This window comes from Phalacrocorax aristotelis, chromosome 12 (assembly GCF_949628215.1).
Source record: "Phalacrocorax aristotelis chromosome 12, bGulAri2.1, whole genome shotgun sequence".
NCBI classification, from domain to species: domain Eukaryota; kingdom Metazoa; phylum Chordata; class Aves; order Suliformes; family Phalacrocoracidae; genus Phalacrocorax; species Phalacrocorax aristotelis.
Genome location: NC_134287.1, coordinates 2601676 through 2620607, shown reverse-complemented (window position 1 = coordinate 2620607; position 18932 = coordinate 2601676). Strand labels below are relative to the sequence as shown.

At 39.6% G+C, this 18932-nt stretch overlaps 1 protein-coding gene across 1 annotated transcript in view; it reads left to right on the top strand.

The window, feature by feature from the left end:
- The window catches only part of FRMPD2 (FERM and PDZ domain containing 2), a 61230-nt gene extending 44008 nt beyond the window's left edge, over window positions 1–17222 (top strand). Inside the window, exons 32-41 of the mRNA XM_075108108.1 lie at window positions 150–321; window positions 2195–2268; window positions 4306–4391; window positions 6111–6226; window positions 8817–8962; window positions 10647–10737; window positions 11856–12190; window positions 13708–13923; window positions 14196–14258; window positions 15085–17222. Coding sequence (XP_074964209.1) covers window positions 150–321; window positions 2195–2268; window positions 4306–4391; window positions 6111–6226; window positions 8817–8962; window positions 10647–10737; window positions 11856–12190; window positions 13708–13923; window positions 14196–14258; window positions 15085–15156 — 1371 coding nt within the window. The 3' untranslated portion in view covers window positions 15157–17222. The remainder of the gene's footprint in view (window positions 1–149; window positions 322–2194; window positions 2269–4305; window positions 4392–6110; window positions 6227–8816; window positions 8963–10646; window positions 10738–11855; window positions 12191–13707; window positions 13924–14195; window positions 14259–15084) is intronic.
- The last annotated feature ends 1710 nt before the right edge of the window (window positions 17223–18932 follow it).

Genomic DNA, 18932 nt, shown 5'->3' with positions numbered 1-18932 from the left:
GAGAATCAAGCAAGTTACTAAAATGGGAGGGGATGAGGACACATGAAGTGCAAAGAAGTTACATAAAGATTGTTGAATAACAGGATAAGTGATTAAAAAAAAACTTTCTGTTACAGGAATCTGGAGGTACATATCATTGTGTTTTTCAGGTGAATGAGACTTTCGTGTCTGGTCTGCCACGCCAAACAGTTATAGATCTGCTGCGCAAAGCTCAAGGCACTGTTCAACTCACCGTCTGCCGAAGCATGGCTTTGCATTGGGCTTATTCAGGCACTCAGAGCAACAGTACAGCTCCCCCCTCAACCACAAAAGCAGAGCCCGGTAAGCAGCCACATCCACGCAGTACATGACAGAAGTGGGATTATGTGTTGCCTGAATTCAACTTTCCTATTAGCAAAACAACTCAGTATTTTTAACTTTACATTTACTCCTGCTCCATAGCTGTAGATACAAATGCATTCTTCACCCTGACCTGCAGCTCTGGCTAAGCTACTCGAGACATCGGACCACAGGGAAGGAATAGCCCAGTGGGCTATTTTTGTTTCGTTTGGGGGTTTTGTTTGTTTGTTTGTTTTTGGGTGTTTTATTTTTTAATTCTGGTAATAGTAGAAACAAAGCTGTAAGACCCTCAAAGATGCTATAACTCAGCTTATGTTTCTAAGTCATAAAGGTTCCTGGTCTGTGCTGATTTTACCCAGTTTCATACAACTCACTAATGGCATCACAGCCAATTACTGCCCCAGCTGCTAAAACACCTTTCCCACAAGTTTCACATCCCAGCATTCCTACCTTATCTCTTGGAAGCACTACACCTCCTGTTCTTCCCAGCAGAGAGCTCCTCTCCCTTCTGTGCTTGTTCACGTTCAAATCGAGAAGTCTCTGCTCCCAGGTTGATGGCTATTAATTAGAGAGCACACCCTCCTGCATAAGGCAGTACTTAGAAAGCTGACTAACTCAAATGGAGGAAACTTGTGCTGCAGGCTCTGCTCTACTAAATACTCAAAATTTAAATTCTAATTAGAGCTGGGAGGGGAAGAAGGATTATGGGTTTCTATTCCTCAACTTCCTCTTTCTCTGAACACTGAAATGTTTCCTATAACCCAGAGAAACTTCAGTGAGAATACAGAACTGCTCGGTAATATACTTTCTGGCCTGCTGGTTACACGTTGGAGGCCTTGTTTCCAATCTTCTCAGGCAAGAAGCTTCTGCCATTACTATTTGCTTTCTCCCCAGCTGACTAGGGAGAGATGCATTGCTGGCTGTGGGTTTCAGACATATTTTATAGCAAACATTTATGCATCTAGTCAGCTTTACTGATGCAAACTTACCTGCATAGGTATTTTAGGCAATTTTGCTGTTAGGCAGTAGATGCTTCTAGGGTTTAAGAATCTCAATTTTTTCAGTTTCTGTTAGACTGAACCTAATCCTCCTGAACTCCTAGCCTGTGTCGTAAGCACTGGACACTCCTACACTTACTGGAAGCTACCCTGTGTGTTTCAGGAGCAAAGTTTTCCCCTAAGAGTGAGAAAACTATGCCGGGCATTGGCCTGGAAGGAGGATGTTCACTGCCCCATCTCTATTCTAGTTTAATTTTGGGGGTTAATGATGCAAAAAAGGTGGAAGGACGGCCAGTTATAAAAAGGCTGATTGAAACTCTTGCCCTATTATCAGCTGCAGAAATATTCCCGTTCATTTCAGTAGGACTAGCTTTTTCTCCAGCTCTGTAAATTCAAGGAACTAGCTGTGGCGACATTTGTTTGCATCTCACATGACACTGCTGGAAAGTTTAAACTGTTTTCCTTGACCAGCAAAACCCAATGGTATTATAGAATCACTGGCATCAAAGTTAATCTGTGGTATTTGTCCCTTAGCACCGTAAAGGAATGGGCTGGGTTAGAGAGGGCAGATTTAAATTCTCTTTCAGGTTTTTCATAACTGCTATTGATACAGGGGCCTACTTAATGTATGTTCTGGCACCCTGAATTACGCTGGCTTCTTCAGGGGTGATACACGGTCTTTGTGCTGTACTAACCCCCCCAGAGCATCCCTGAAAGGGATATTCCATGCCAGTTTCTGGCACCATATATCAGTGCCTCTTCCAAGATCAAAGTCCTCTGGTGTGGGTGGCACAGGAGAAATGGATCCATATTTTCATGCTTTATAGGCATTTTACTTTTTGTTTTCTGGTATTCAGGTGCCGGGGGAAGCCTGCGAGCTCAGCCTGTTCTCACTTTCAAGGAAGAAGAATCCAACCAGATGTGCACCAAGGTAAAATCTGAATCAGGCTTCTAGGCATTACCAGGCAACTCATATGTTTGTTGACAAAATGGGTTTGCTGCAATGCAGGCAAGAACCACACCTTCTTAATGAAAAAAAGATTACTGTGAGGGAAGTGTGCTGCAATGACTGCAACTGCTAACACCTGAATGAGTCAGGGGAGTCCACTGAGATAAGAGCATATGATTAGTATAACATATATATGCTAAAAGGGTGGGGGGAAGGAAGGTTGCATACGCATGTCTAGTTCTCGTGCTTTATCATATTGGAATGAATGATTTATTAACTTTACCATTCCTCCAGTATTTTAAAACAATATATTTTAAAAGATTTCTATTCAAATGTCTTCCATTAATAGTCATAACTCCAAGGCACTCAAACTTCTTCAAATGTGGTTAGGTTTTTGAATCTTAGTAAGTCCTGCAAGACATTCCACATTAGATTTTACAGCATTATTTCTAAGTTTATAACTCTTAAACTCCCCTTCAGAAAATGTGATAAATATAGATCATCTTATCTTCCAGAACAAATTAAAAAACCAAACCCTGCCTCAACCAATATAATGACACTAGAAAAAGGAAAATGGAAAAAATCCTTGACTTGAATAAGCTGAAAAAACCTTGAAGAGGAGCTTGTTTGAGGAAGTTTTAAGCACACTGTTAGAATGGGTGTTGGGACTGAACTGTTAGAGATTGGTGAAATGTAATGTCAAAACAAGGTCATGTCTAAGACCCGACAAAGTACACCCAAGAAATAATATCCATGAGAAGTTGTAGATAGTACTAAGGTTACAGGTGCCTTATTAGACACCTGAGTTAGCAAGGTATTAAGGCACACTCTCAGTTTTTCATCACGTGGTTAAGTCTATCGAGTTCAGCACAGCGCATGCCTACCTTTAAGCACATGCTAAAATTTTTTGCTTAATTGCTTCTAACTCTCTCTTCATTTTTTCCAGCTTGCCTTTAGCTGTCTCCTATGAATAGAAACTATTTATGCTTGACTTTATAGAGCACAGCTGCCATCTAGTCCAAAGATATAGGCTTTGAAAATTACATGCTACTGAAAAAAAACAGAGGCAAAAAAAAGCAGCAGTAAAATACCTTCCCTTGGCAAATAGAACACAAAAATCCATATAGCATTCTCAGATCAGGGTAGTCAGTAGGTGCAGAAACCGGGTAAATGAATTCATTGTTGAATAGTCAGCCATGAATTCCCCTATTCTAATGGGGAAATACAAGCACAAAAGTAAGAAAATAAGGTATAAGCAGCAGCTACCATTAAGATTCTGTCGGGCATTCAGTAGTTTACACTGTGTAACATGCCAGGGTGGTTTCTAAGTCCACATGGAATATTAAGCAAGGAAAGAAGAAGAAACACCACTCTGAACCAAAATTTAAATAATTATCTGTCAAGTGTTAGAGCTGAGAAGAAGCCACTTCCTCATACTAATGGCAGGTGTCCTGCATCATTATTTAAATGCAGGACCCGGCTATCATTTCCTAGGACAAAAACCAGACACCATTACTATTACTCCTACGGTGTATGGAGGGCGATCAAGGGTCTGCCTTCTGTTAGTTGAGTGCTTGAAAAACTTTGCAGAGCGGCTGCGCCCTGCATCTAACAGCCGGCATCACTGTGTCTGAGAGGAAAAAAAAGGAAAATATTACCAACAAGCCCATCTCAGGTGCTGGTGCTTTCTGCTGCCGAGAGCTGGGAAGTGAGGGGTAGAGTGTGACTCAGGATTCCTGTGGTTGCGTTTTCTTTATGAAATCAGAGAGGATATAACTAATATGAACCTTTCCAAAGTTTAGTCATGCATACTACATTGTAGAGGTGTCTGAAAACCTTACTGTTATGGAACTCACCAATACAGCTGACAGTGCAATGCTGAGTCAAAGTTATATACTTTCCTTCTTGAGTGAAGGAGACATATTTTAGGTACAAGACAGACTATCGATGAAAGTCACTATAATCTTGATATTTCTGCACACTGATTTTTCACAGCTTTTTCTTATTTTAAACCTGCAGGATCCAGAAAGTACACATGATCACCCTCTGCAAGGTCAGCTGGCTGGACAAGACTGTAAGGATATAATCAGTAACATTTCAGACAGGTAAGTCTAGCATGGGTAACCTATTCTTGTATTTCCAGAGCTGCCCTAATATGGCATGCAAATGCACTCGTGCGTCCCAGATGAGAGAAATACAGTTCTGCTGGAATGCAGCTCCATCTGCAGAGAGATTTGCTAAACAGCTTCCACACAGCGACTAAGACAAATGAAACAGAAGGTGTAGCAGCTCATGCAGCCGCGCCTAAGCTAGCCTTAGGCTTTTTAGCTGAGGAGAGCGAGCAGGGGTAGCACTACCGCATTGGTGTGGGCAGGGTCCCTGTGGGTTTTACCGAGTGTTCCAAGCAGGTCTTGCAGCCTGGCCTGGACCCTGTGCTACTATGGCTGTAGTGATAGAGATGGTGAACTCCAGACATCTGGGAATCAAGGGAATTTGAGGATGTTACTCCAAAAAAAGTACTTAGTATAAGAAAAGAAGAATTTTACTTCAAATTTTAAATCTACAGTACAATGGGAAATCAGAGAATAATGAGCAGTTTTGACTATCACAGTGATGCAGAACATACAAAAAATTATTATTTTCTTTATCACTTATAACCCACATAAATAGGAAAAAAAGACTAAATGTTTAGATTTAAAACTTAAAATTTTGTAAGAACAGCACTTGGCCAATTAATTAGGGATGAAAAACTTCCCTAACTTACCTGCTTGCAGAGACAAAGTTTGAAAGAAGCGGTAAGAGCATCTGCAAGTGAGCACATCCATGTGAACCCAGCCTCAATGCCACTAGCTATTATCTCATTGCTAATATACTAATATAACATTATCTTGTCAAATACCAGGTAATCAGGTGTGATTCCTATTAAATTATCTTGCTCTGTGTGCAAGACGCATAAATGTATCTATGGCTAATACAAAGTTATCTTATCATATATAGGGATAGCAAGTATGTTCTGGCTGTATGCAAATAGGATGCTTTTCTGGCCCCTGGCCTGTAATCTGAATCTTTTTACTACCAGTATTTTCTGGTATTTCTGTTTTCTACTTGCCTAAGCTTTGTGTAACTTGAATATACACCGCCTGCAATTGTTACTGATATTTGCAAAGCTGCTACTTATTAGCTTATTCTCCCTCTTAAGTGTATCTTTCACTGCTTCTAACGTTATATATTATGATCATACATAAGATAGGATGATGTAAGGCTGTGATATGCTTAGGCCTACTAACATAGTCAAATATTAAGTCTGAGGGTTTTGGCGTTAGCAGTAGAGGAATATTTGACCCATTCTGCACAGGAGTCAAATAGCTGTATTCTGGATTGCAGGCGTATCTCCTACCTAAAATATATCTAAGTGCTTGAAAACTTTTTAAAATACCTTAGGAAACAGTAATGAACAAAAGCTGTTAGCTGTAATTGCCTAACAACTCAAAAGTGTCATACACAAAAAATTTATCTATAACGGTGACAAACCTTAATTGCAATAATTTTGGGGCAGCTTTTTATACAAAGCATGTTTTTCTCTCTTTGAAAAAATAAAATACCACATACAGATAATCGTGGTTTTCACTAGCTATATTTGCAACCGCTACTCCAGGCAAAATGCTACTCTTACGCCTTGAACTTTCTTCAGAGTTCACACAAATTCTTGAAAATAGTTGCTCAAGAAAGTTAAAAGTGACCAAAAATAGATTAAAACCAAAACCATTTTACGGTTTAGATCATCAAAGCTTCCACAAGGCCATTCAAGCAATGCTCTTTCACAGGTCACAGAAACACGCAGAATGGGAAGGCTGCAGAGGAGAGAGCCATCACTCCGAGTCAGAGAGCCGGAGCTATGAAGATGACGACACGCCCCACAGGACTTCCATCCTACCTAGAAGTAACCATGCAAAAACCTTCTCTTGTTTCTTTAACATTATAAGCCAGCTCCTCCACGTATGTACAGTGAGAGCAACACTAATGTCTTGTACCCAAGCCAAGAATTTGCTCTTTGTGTCTCAAAGACCAGGGCACTCGTGAGACAGTTTTTACCGTTGATGCATATGAAGGCCATCAAACCTTTGCAACATCCACAAGAAGGCAGCCTGCATCAGGGTCTCTCCAGCTGCTAGGAGGCATGAGTCTGATGTAGTTAACTGTACCCGGGGCGGGCAGCTCTGCTGGCTGTCACCCGCTCACCACTGCTCTGAGCACCTCTACTTTGGAACTCCAGTTTCTAAAGGACGAGCAGCAACTTAGTTTTATTTTATGTGGGGTTTTTCTGTCTTTTGTTTTGGTTTTTGATTGGGATTTTTTTTTCTAATGTTATATATCATGTCTTTCCACAAAGAAAAATCTCTGAGCACCTTGATTATACTCAATTAGGTGTACAAACTGAGCAAATAGCAAGAAAAGAAAGTTTTTTAATTAATCTGAGCAACATCATGAAGTTTGTTCAAATCAGGCTCTATCGGATAGTACAAAGAAATGACACACTGGCTCAGTGGCTGAACAGAACAAAAATGAGCATTGCAATTTGGGTCAGAAGTAAACTTGTGGGAGCTTCCCAGTACATAATTAAAAAACCTGAAATTCTTCATTTCAAATTCATTTCAAATTCATTTCAAATTCATTTCAAATTCATTTCAAATTCAATTTCAATTTATTCAAAATGAATAAAATAAAAGCGTATGGATTATCTTACTGACTGGATATAGTAGAAGGCCTTTTCATATATGAAAAGCGATGACAAAGAAGGCTTTGAGAATTAATGGAACAAATCCCAGGAACATGCTACAAAATGTGCTTGTTATCACTGCATGCAACAGGTTTTTGAAATAATTTTTCCCTCTCCCTTACTGTTCCCATACAACTCCTTCAAAAAAGTAAATGAAAGCTTACACAAGAACATAGAATAAAAGGGTCAAATTCTATCTCAAGACTCTGTTCTCAGAATCACCAAATATTACTTCATAGAACAACTTCATTAAAACCTCTAGGACTAATGTGCTTAAACACATACCGAAGCACGTTCGCAGCTCAGGTGCTAAAGCCCTCTGCTACAAGTGCCAGTTTACAGAAAGAATTTGCCTAGTTGTTCCTACAGGAGATTAAGCTGCTTCTGCCCTGAACAAGAATAATTTGTGAAGGAATCACACTGAGGATGCTGCAGTCCACCATAGGTATGAGACCTGAAATACAGGCCTTTCCCTGCTGCTCCTTGCTCTGTAGAAGCAATGAATTGCTAATGGCTGTTACCAGAAGCAAACCACAGTTATCTCCCTCTCACTAACAAGATGTGCTGGCTAGTAAACAGAAAAATATAACCAATCTATCCTCTGCTACCTGCTCAAAGTTTGGGTGTTTTATTCCACTTGATCTGGAAGGAGAGAGAGGTGTACAGGAAACAGCGTGCTCTGTCTGGAGCGGGGGATCTGTCTTCACTGGCGCTCTCAACTAGTTAGTAGAAACACTCTTGCTTGTGTGAAGTTAGAGAACAAAAGTGAACAGAAAGTGCCTTAGAAGCTCAGGCAAGGCAAGTGCAAGTTGTAGCCCAAGACAAAAGCGTAACTACACCCCACTTGTAATGGAGATTAGCTAAGAGTAGCAGTGACATCTTACAAGAGGAAAACAGAGCATTGTTTCTTGTCTTCGGCCTAGAACAAACCTGTGGAACAGATCATCAGGATTTCTTTGAGACAGTGGCATGTTATGCTTTGCCAACAGTAGCCTATGACTAAAAGGACAAATTGCATAATTCCTCTGCCTCAAACCACTATTTTTTACCAAACAAGCTACTGTTTTCACTCTGCATGGTAACAAAAGTTTTTCAATTGCTCCAGTAGAGCAGTGATATTTCTGGAGATATATATGTTTATCCATCTTCTTAATCTGTCAAGTTTTGGATCAAAACATATACTTCAGGATGAAATAATTAGTAAAACCAAATCCTGATTTTGGTGCATCAAAGATACTTCACATCTTGTTCTTGAAGGGGTAACTTGAGGTAAGATGAAAAGAACAGAGATACTTTCTTTCTTCAGGGAGGAAGAATCTGCAGTGATTATTCCTAGCAGTGGGGTGTGGCAATGCTGATTTTCAGGAAAGTCTTGGAAACATGAAGATGATTCCCTGTGAAGATGTGGCCAGTCTCCTATACCAATATAAACTAGCGTTAGAGTTTACAATTCTGCAAGAACAGTTTATTTAGAACAGACTGTATTTAGAAACTGTATAAGGCAAGAAGTTGCAATAGTTGGATCTCCTCCTAAATTACATGCAATGTGGTGCTGGTTGTATCCATGGTGCTGACTTATTCTTCTTTCTGCTGCGAACATAAGTAAGCCAAAAATATTTTTTCATATTTCACTTCCACAGTATGAGCATCAAAATGTACTTAAATACTGCAGCCTCCTGGTTTTTAAAGCCAAGACTTTGCACTATGAACAACAATAATTAAAAAGTCCTTTGGTTTTTTTGTTAATATATAGGCAGAACCTTTGCATCTGGAGATGAACTGACTCAGTTAATTAACTTTAAACCATCTACGGACGTAGCTCCAAGGACTGGCATCACAGGTCTAATTCGAGGCCTTCAGCTGCGGATTGCAAATCAAGAGGTGTTAAAGGAGTTTATGGTATAGTGTGATTCCTTTTTAAGATCGGAGTGTTTAGCAGAGCTAAGAAAGTAACTTTTAGCAGCCTTCTGCATACTGTATGGGAGATCCACTTGTATAGCTTTACTGACTTCATTTTCTCAGAGAATTATTCACGCCAGAATGGGGCTTCTACTCTGCTTTTTGGGTCATGCTACAGTATTTGGATCTCTCTTTTTCCACGCACATCAGGATTACACTGTTCCCTGTCCGAAGATACTGCCCACATGGAATGAAAAATAAACAATACACAAAAGTAGAGGATGAATTATTTTTTTCTAGACTGACTTCTTCCTATTACCCCCTCAGCTCTGCTGAACATCCACTTAAGAACTATTCTAGAGGCTGCATTAAAGCTAGACGTCCGTGCTGCTAGGGATTCACTGGTGTTGAAAGACTTAGTTGATGAAAGGAAAATGTTTCACACAGTGCTCCAGTGATCCACAGAACTCACTGCCACAAAATGCTATTAAGGTCAGGAACTCTGTGAAATTGGAAAGAAAAAGTAACGTACCTCCATAGATAATGAACACACATAGTTGCTTCTGATGGCATATAAATCATGAAAAAAGTGTAAAATTAGAAGAGCATCTAATAGCTCTTGTTTCAAGATATAAACAGAGTACTCAGTTATCAGCAAATTCCCAAAGAACAGATTATTTCATAACTCTCCAACACAGCACTTAACTTTCCTTTAAAGGACGTACTCATCACCAGTGAAATAGGTTGCTACCGCTTTTCCATAGTAATTACAGCGTTATCAGTTTCTTTCACTTGCCTTTATATCTCTGACTTTGTGGGTACAAAATCCCACAGCCTCAAGCGTATAGGATTTGCTGACTTTCCCTGAAGGCTCAAGGGCATGTATTAATTTCCATTCATTCCATTGCATTACTGATGTAGGCATAGCATACTATGAGCCGAGTCACATGCCTGCACAGAAAACATAAAGATCTAATAGGGAAAGCCCTGGTTACCAAAGCCAATGGATATTTTATCTGAGTAAAAGCTATAGTAACTGACAAAGATATTAAAGAGCTGTCGCACGCATTTCGGTCCATATACAATGTATAGTTGCATAATGTGATGGCTGAGCATTGTGCAGTGCATACCAAAGGGGTAAAATAATAAAGAATAGTGAAGGTAATTCAAAACTGTGAATGTAATCAGCTTGCACATTCGTGCTTCTGGCTACACTGCATTCTGTTCCCCTAAATCTGCTGTGAAGCACTTACAACCATATGATTTGCACTTAACAGCATTGGTGCTGTTCCCTGTATCCATCGCTTCGTCACTGAAAAGTATTCTCTGACATTCACTACCTGTTAACGATAAAATAGTTGGTGCCTCAGTCAGTGTGTCACCAGTTATGAATGCTGACATTTGGCCACATCACTGTTCCAAACATCTATTTTACAGCAATATACAACAGGGATCTGTAATGACAGGGGCTGAGGGTGTGGGGCGGAAATCTCGCTTGAAAACCCCAGAAATTTTGTGCAGGCTGAAGAAAATACAAAGCAATTTGAATTCCTTGCCTAGAAGTTCAGAGACTATTTGCCAGCCCCGGGTCACATATAGCAGTAAAGTTTGCTCAAACTGACTCTGCAAAGGTTGTCTATAAAGGATGCGAACAACATGGATTGACTATTTTCCTTTGATCTAGGCTTTAGAACACGTGAAACCAATGGATGACTGCAGAACTGGCAAAGCACCAGAAAACCAGGATAAAAACAGATACCGAGATATTCTTCCATGTAAGTATGCGCGGTAATGAGAACATACATTCAGTGAACAAAGACATCGGACAACAGAAGGACAGCTACAGCACCGAGATGTAGCAGGCAAATCCCACCACATCCTTAGTCCCAGAGAGCTCCACTAATAATGAAACGTGTTGAGATTTTTCCAGAAGAGGTAGAGTTCACGTAAGGACACCTGCATTGCACAATATGTAATTTCCTGAAGTATCTTCCACAAGGCAGGACTTGGCTGGCAGGGGGCCAGCTGTCTTGGTGTTTCCTTCCCTCTTTCTCAGGGATATTGATCTACGACATTCCTGTGGTCAAGTGTACCTTGAATTATAACAGCAGTCCTTTAAATCTGTTTAAATGTATAGCTACACCTACTGCTTGTGACACGGTGGAATTCTGAAAAGTCCAGTGGAAATCATGGAGTTATGTAGCTCTTGGAAAGATAAAGATTCTTTCAGAAGTATTTGAAAGCATAATGCCCGACCAGAGGTTTCAGCTGCTCAGCTCTGATCTGTCAGAAACAATTTTCATTGCTGATAAGAAGTCACTTTAGAAGGAAGATTTGAGTCCAAGACCTGAATCACTGTTGTTAGCAAGGCTTTCAAAAAATAATGTACTGCCCAGTGATTCCCCGAGAAGCATCATTACAGAAGGAGAACGCTTTCTGGTGCCTTGACGTCTTCCTAAACTGCAGTAGCAGAACAACACATGCAAAGTTTGTAGCACAGTTACCTCTTTCCGTTAGTGATACAGTATACATTCTCAGAGTTTCCTGTTTTATAACACCAATATCCAGTGATAATGTTCCCATGCCATACATTAAAAGCAGAGCTGGACACCCTATTTTGAATTACTCCCAAACAATTCTACAGTAATTAGAAGGCTTGTCAGAGTGTTATGCAAGTATCTTATGAGAAACAAAGCTGCAGTGAACCATACAATTTTCCGTGGGAATTCCTATTAGCAGTGATTAATATTAGTGCTACGAGCCAATTGTATTCTAAAATCCAGAGGCATGTCCTGCTGCTGGAGGCTGAGGTTCCCCATCTTCCGAGTGCTAGAGACGGTAGAACTCTGTTTCAGATCTACAGCTGAAAAAGCAACTTTCTGTTTCTGTACAGATGATAAGACACGAGTTCCTCTGGGAGAAAAGAACGGCTACATTAATGCAAGTTACATTAAAATGCAAGTTGGAGAAGAGGAACATTTCTATATTATAACCCAAGGGCCTCTGCCGTCCACTATGGCTGATTTCTGGCAAATGGTCTGGGAGAGCGAATCAGACGTGATTGCCATGATGACAAAAGAAGTGGAGCTAGGGCAGGTCAAATGTCATCGATACTGGCCCGAACCTCCCCGTGACTCTATAGACCTGGCTAATTTCCATCTCCGGCTAGACAATTACCAGATTGTGGAATACTTCATAATTAGAACAATAGAAATCATCAACAAGCAGGTAAGTTGAATATACTTAATACTTTCATATTTTATTAAATTGATTAGGTATTTTACAGAGGTTAGTATTATTGTTTGCTTCTTCTGTAACATTTGCTCAGTATTTTTCAGGAATGTAAAAATCTGAATAACAAGCATGAAATTAGGGTTAATGAGACGCTGCTGCTTTGCTCATTGCACAAGCAACAGATCCAACATTCCATACATTTGGACAAGAATGTCCAGAAATCAGTTCTTTATTAGTCACACAGCTGGTGTGTTCAGTGTTTTGCAGAATTGCTTCTGTTTTTATGAAATCAAATAACTAAGGGCTGCCAGAGAGGGCTCCTATTTGGTAATGGCAGCTGTAAGGAAAGAGGGAAGGAGGTGGTTTCATCCTAGAATTTAGAACAAGTGATACTTCCTTCATTCATGAGAAGACATGCATACACATGAAACTACAAATCTAGCAGCAAATTTTTAGAAACTTAACAAATACAGAATCCAGGTGTAAGAACATGGAAATCAGGACAAACACAAGTCCGTCAGGCTTGCTTCAGTATTAAGTAAAGCTTTGCAAAAAAATTTCTGCAGGACATATTAATTAATGGAATAATTAAAAGATTTGTACTTGTCCCAGACTAACTTGGTGTCTTTTTCCATCAAGAAAACAATTTCTCTATATGAAGAAAAACCCGATTCACTTTATGTCACTGGGTGCGAAGCGTAGTGAAGCATTCAACACGAGCCTTCCCAAAAGAGTATTAAGATGGGAAGATGGGCCGTTATATGTAAATGTTTTGATTAACTTGTTATGTTTGCTATATTTGTCCTGGACCAGTAACAAATTGCTGCAGAAAGCCACGGGTTTACTTCAGCAGAAATTCAGACATGCATTCAGATTGTTCTGGTGGTACAAATCCAGGTGGTTCTTTTGCATTCAGCTTAACATGCTTTGGCAAGCCGTCAGCAACAGGTGCTGTCCCAGGACCACTCAATTAATGATACTCTTTATTTTAGCTACATTATGATTATTCTTGTAAGCATCTTTTTTAGTTGATTTGGTTTGTATATCAGGTATTCTAATCACAATTTGTTGTTCGTTTATATCTGATAGCCAGAATAGGATTTACGATCTGACTATTGTGGCTATCATGCTACTGCTTTTCTATTTGTATGGCTTAGTTCAGTTACAGAAACAATTTTAGTAAACAGTACTGGAATGTTCTAATTTAACAAATGGTTTTGGTTTTCCATTCTAACCAATAAATAAGATAACCACATCCTTCTGGGGCAAGAGAGTAACTTCAGTGTTTCAGCAAAATTATATTAAGCAGATTTGCTAGGCCTGTGTCTCCTGAGTGCATTGCTGAGAACCTAAAAGAAGCTTTAATAAGGTCAAGTATGAAAAACGGAGGAATTGTAGGCTAGACAAACAACTGACTAAGAATGAGGCTGAAGGAAAATTTATCAGTGGAATTCCTTGAAAATTGATCTTAGGACTGATCATTTTTAACATCTCTGGTCTTTCTCTTCCAGACAGAAGAGAAGCGCATTATAAGTCATTTGCAGTTTACCACTTGGCCAGACCACAATACTCCCAAACTGGCTGAGCAGCTTGTAAAATTTATTTGGTACATGAGAAAAGCTCACAGTACAGGACCTATTGTTGCTCACTGCAGCACTGGCATTGGGAGAAGTGGAGTTCTGCTATGTGTTGAAGTTCTGCTCAGCTATATAGAAAAAGATCTATGTGTAAGTACCAGGTTAAGTGTTATCGTTAAGTATTACAAATTCATATGGAGGTCAACAACACATGGGGGGCATCTTAGACCAGAGTGATTCCTGGTAGAATTCATCCTAACAAAATGGAATAAATGAGCTTTTGTTGTTTAAAACAACAAAGATGATAATTACAAATATACTACTTTTACAAGAACTGAATCACAGCTTCCCCATCTGAACTTGCTTAAATCTTGCTTTATAACTTGCATGTCAACAAAATAAAAACTGTTCTCTTCTGATAGTTCAACATCAAGCAGATAGTGAGAGATCTGAGAGATCAGCGTTTTGGCATGATTCAAACTAAGGTAAGTTCTCAATCTTCAACTGGATTACAATTTTTAAAAGCCTCAAGTAGTGGTACATATCCACGTGCTTTCATAAGTCTGGGGCTAAAAGCATAATTTTAATGCTCCCATTTTAGGAAAATAACAACCTTCCAGGAAAGTGGTGTCTAGATTTAAATATGAAAGATCTGTCCCTTACTAACTACTGAAATAAAAGCAAACCACCGATGTAGTACAGACACCAGCACCCTGCCCCTTATTTTAAAGCAAAAAGAAAAGTGGAGATCAACAACAACAGTGCTGAAATACCATAAACTCTACCCTGCCAAACTGTGGCTTTCGGCTGAATTTTTCTATTGCTGAGTTATCATCAACTCAGTAAACCCTTCTACTGCTCAGTTAATGCTCCCCCTGAAAACAGTTTTCACACAGGAAAAGACAAGATGTGGCTAACTCAGTTTAGAGCAGTTGATGGGAAGAAAAGCAATACAAGACTAGGATAAGTTCTTCCTATAGGCAAATATTTTAGCACATGCTTCAATATATTTTTCTTCAGGATAATGATTGAGCATGTGATTAAAACGAAGCAAGCAGATAACCTGCATTGACCTAAATGAGACCTGAGCACATGCTTACACGTACTGCATTGAATAAGAAAGTGCTCCTGAACTTTTACAAGTGATGGAACAAAAACTGCAAGGATGCTCTTAAATATCTAAAGTTTTGTATCCATGTTACAAAGATGCTGATGTTATAAATAGCACTTCAGCCAGTCCGTCCTTCTTTGTCTAGAATTTATGTCGAATGTAACCAGGTGTTTCACATCGGTGTCTCTACCTCCATACAGGATGAGTATTTATTCTGTTATGAAGTTGTGCTGGAAGTCCTTCAGAACCTTCAAGCAACGGATTCCTACTGATGGCAATCTGACTCTTCCCTGTTGCTGTTCCCCTTGGACTCCCGGGACCACTCAGCAATTGCTTTAGAGAGATACAAAGCCAACCCAGACAAGCGTTATATTACATGCTTTGTTAGATTACTCTCATTTCTAAGGCATTTCAAAACCTTGCTTAACATATCCTGGGTAAGTAATTTGAATCTTGGCTCACGACTTGGAGAAATAGCCAGCCAGCGCTGTAACACTGTTGTTAAATTGCCGTGGACAATTTGCATGTTCTGTGTAATAACATATCCATTGTTAGGAAACTATTTGGGACCGTGACAAAAGATAGCAGCCTTTGGAATTAGCTTTACTGTCCACAGGGCAACTATACAGATCTAAGATTCTGTTGGTGTTGGTGGAAGATTAGTCGTCCCTTACATATCGTTGTGCGCTCTTGGCTTCTGGACTTCAAATCAGTATTTTCTACGTTAGTTATGCTTTTTAGTGGAAGGAATTTATCTGTATACCTTTGGTTGCTTGAACAATATAGAACCATTTCCAGCCATCACTCCAGCCCAAGAATTTATACCACCATCACTAGACACCTTAAATCAAGAGACTGACAGGAAAATAGCATGTCTTTAAGCCCTAGTCGGTTCTCTTCAAAGCAGGAAGAGCATTCTAATAACTGGCTGGAATATTAATTCTTCCCAGCAATGTGAACAGCTGTAGATAGCACCAGTATTCTTCCATTCTGTCTCCATGTAAAAAGGAATGCAATACTAAGCCAGACGAAATGACCGTGTGTGCATTGTGGCATGCATATACATCTCATTTTGCCCTGATCCTTTCCATTGATTAACTATGTCGTAATTCTTACCTAGGACCTGAACCGATCGATGGGAAGTCCCACTGGTTTCAGTAGGGCTGAACCAGATCTTTAAATTAGAGTAAATAACTCTCTGTACAGTTTATTTCTCTTGTAAAAAGCATTTTTGTTAGTGTGAGTTTGAGTGGATTTGAGCAGAAATCTGCTGTTCAAGTTTGTAAGATGGTACCTGTTTCTGTAGTGCTACTTCTAAGTCCTTTGTCTAGAAGGTGATATGTATGGAAGTGAAGTTATTAGATGTGCATTGGAAGAGTAACTTTCAAACACAGGAAATTATAACAGCACTTATTTAACCAAATTGTACATATTTTTAGATCTTCTTTGATTTCAGGAATGGAGAAAATATTAAGAGGCATTTGAACGTAAAACTGCAGTAGAAACAAGACAATAAAATAGCTGATTATTTTCACTACAAATGAGAGGTTTATGGGTCAGAAAGAATGAGGGATTAAATAAAAATGAAAAGTATGACTTTTAGAAAAAGCCATTGTAATACAATTATAATTAAGGCCAAGAGCCATTTTTTTCTTTCCACCCTCAGATAGTCTGCTGGAAGTCAGGAAAAGATAGAAATTAAATTCATGATGTGAGCCAGATGCTAATTTCAAACATATTGATAGAGATCCAGAATAACTGTATTATCAGTGGGTTTTTTACAGATTTCATATTATCTCTAAAATCAGTGGAGTAACCCAGACTTACATTGGTATAAGCACAAACAGAATGCAATGTCTTGTCTTAAATTCATCGAATTTGAGCCTTCCCAGAAGCATTACTCTCCATACATGCTGCATTTACTATCTTTATGTTGCATATAAAGGACTATTTGCACAGTTTTGTGAAGTGTCATCAGCCAAATTTTCATTCATAACTTTGTTACCTCCATTTGGTATTTGGCCTTTGACTTTGATTTTAATTACTGCACATGTACTACTACGCAATGAATGCACCACGCTGCACACAAATGCACGATTCACTTTTTGTACCACAACAACTTTAAAAAGCTTCTCAGTGAAAATATTCCTGTGCTTTATGCAAAGCTGTTCTTTCTGTGGTTTAGAACAAGCATTCTGGATTTAGAAGACAATCTTCATGGCATTATTTGTTCCTCCAGATTTGTGTATCATCTTTACAGCTCTTCGACAGAAGTGTTTGCTGTTTGACAGAAGTTTTTCCTGTTTTACAGGGATATTAAAAAGATTTTTGAAAACACTAAATTGCATTTCATTTCAATTTATTTTTATAAAAAAACAGCTGTAATACTGAACTATTAACCAGTAAGAGCTCTAGGGAAAATAACTTTTATTAATGGGGGCTTATATTTAAACTTCCTCTAAAGGCAGATTTTGCGATGATGGTATCCTTTGTACATTCCCCTAAAGCAGGTATTACTGACCTCTGAGACATTCTGCCACATGCCATGTTCTTATCTTTTAAGAATATAATAATTAAATGCTTTTAAACAGATACTCTGGTTATGATCCCTGTAACGACATCCTCACTTGTTGGATGAGATGTACACTTTTACACAGATCTAGTCCTCTAAGGCTGCTAGCAGAGTAAGGTAGAACAGAACTGTCCTTCCAGATATTTCATAAGCCATTATATAGCAAAGAAACTTTCATCCACAGAAAAATCCCAGAGCCTCTCAAACCAACTTAAGCAGAGACAGAGAGATGCAATTGACCACCTGCTTGGTGACAGGCCCTCCATCTGTCCCCGTCCTGGAGCGATCCTACAGAGCAAGTCTCTCAATCCACAGCCTGACAACATTTTAAGAAAACTGCAGACTTGCAAGGGTTCTGCTCGTGTTTGAAGCTAAAGGCTGGTCACCTTAGTGCTAGTACTGCTCATGAGCTCCACTGCCGACAGTCGGCCCAGACAGCAGGTAAATTTTGAGGAGGGAAGGACTGAAATGATTGACACAGTTTCTTCCTACAATAGACACCACGTTTGGAGAAAGAAACAATGAGTCATCACCAGAAAATGCTTAGCAGATGTGGCTGCTGTACACGCTCTCGCGGAGGTGCTAAGGAACCATCTGTTCTCAGCTTCCCTTTTAAAGGTAGGATTCAGGGATTCAACCTCCAAGACTGTTGCAGGCTTCCCGAATACGCCAAACCACATACACAGGATTCTCTGAGCCTCATGGGTTTCTTCTTCCACACTGCACTACTGGGGTACGCTCATATCCTTTAGAGATGGAGCCACTGAGCTCAAAGTGTAGATAATTGAGTACAGTTAGAAGACTCTTAAGAAGCATTTAAGTACAGGGAAATCTGACTACATCCAGCATCTCATACACATTTCCCCCCTACATAGCACAAATTAGAGTCCCCCTTCTGTGTTCTTTATTCATGCAAAACTCCCATGGAGATCAAGGCTCGTTGATACACATTCATTTGGAACAAGAGATAACCCACTCGTTAAAGAGCTCACAGTACTTGACAAGTCAGGCTAAACTGGAAAGAAAGGAAGATCTACTGTCCCGTGTCAGTCACAGGGAAGTGAGGCAGGGGTTGGTGATTTGTCCATGGTCTACAGAGTTGTTTGAAAACTTGGGAACTAAACTCAGGTGATATAAGCTCTGATTCTGTGCCTACACATAAAAGTATTTTTCCTTAGTCATAAAATAGGGTCATGCTGCTCTGGCCCATTTCTGGTGTGGTATTATTTAGCGTATATAGTGGACTGACTGGAACTTGCAGTCATCCTAAGATGCAAGAGATTTATTATGGTACAGAACCTCAGCCTGTGCCTGTGGTCACACTGCTTACTTCAGAAGTGAGATCACTAATTGTGTTTCTAACTCATGTTACTCTACTGCCTCGTCACCAGGACAAGCTGCAGTATACATTCAAACGAAAAGGACACATTCGTTGGAGGCAGTGCCTGCCATAACAAGCACTCAAAACAAGTAAGC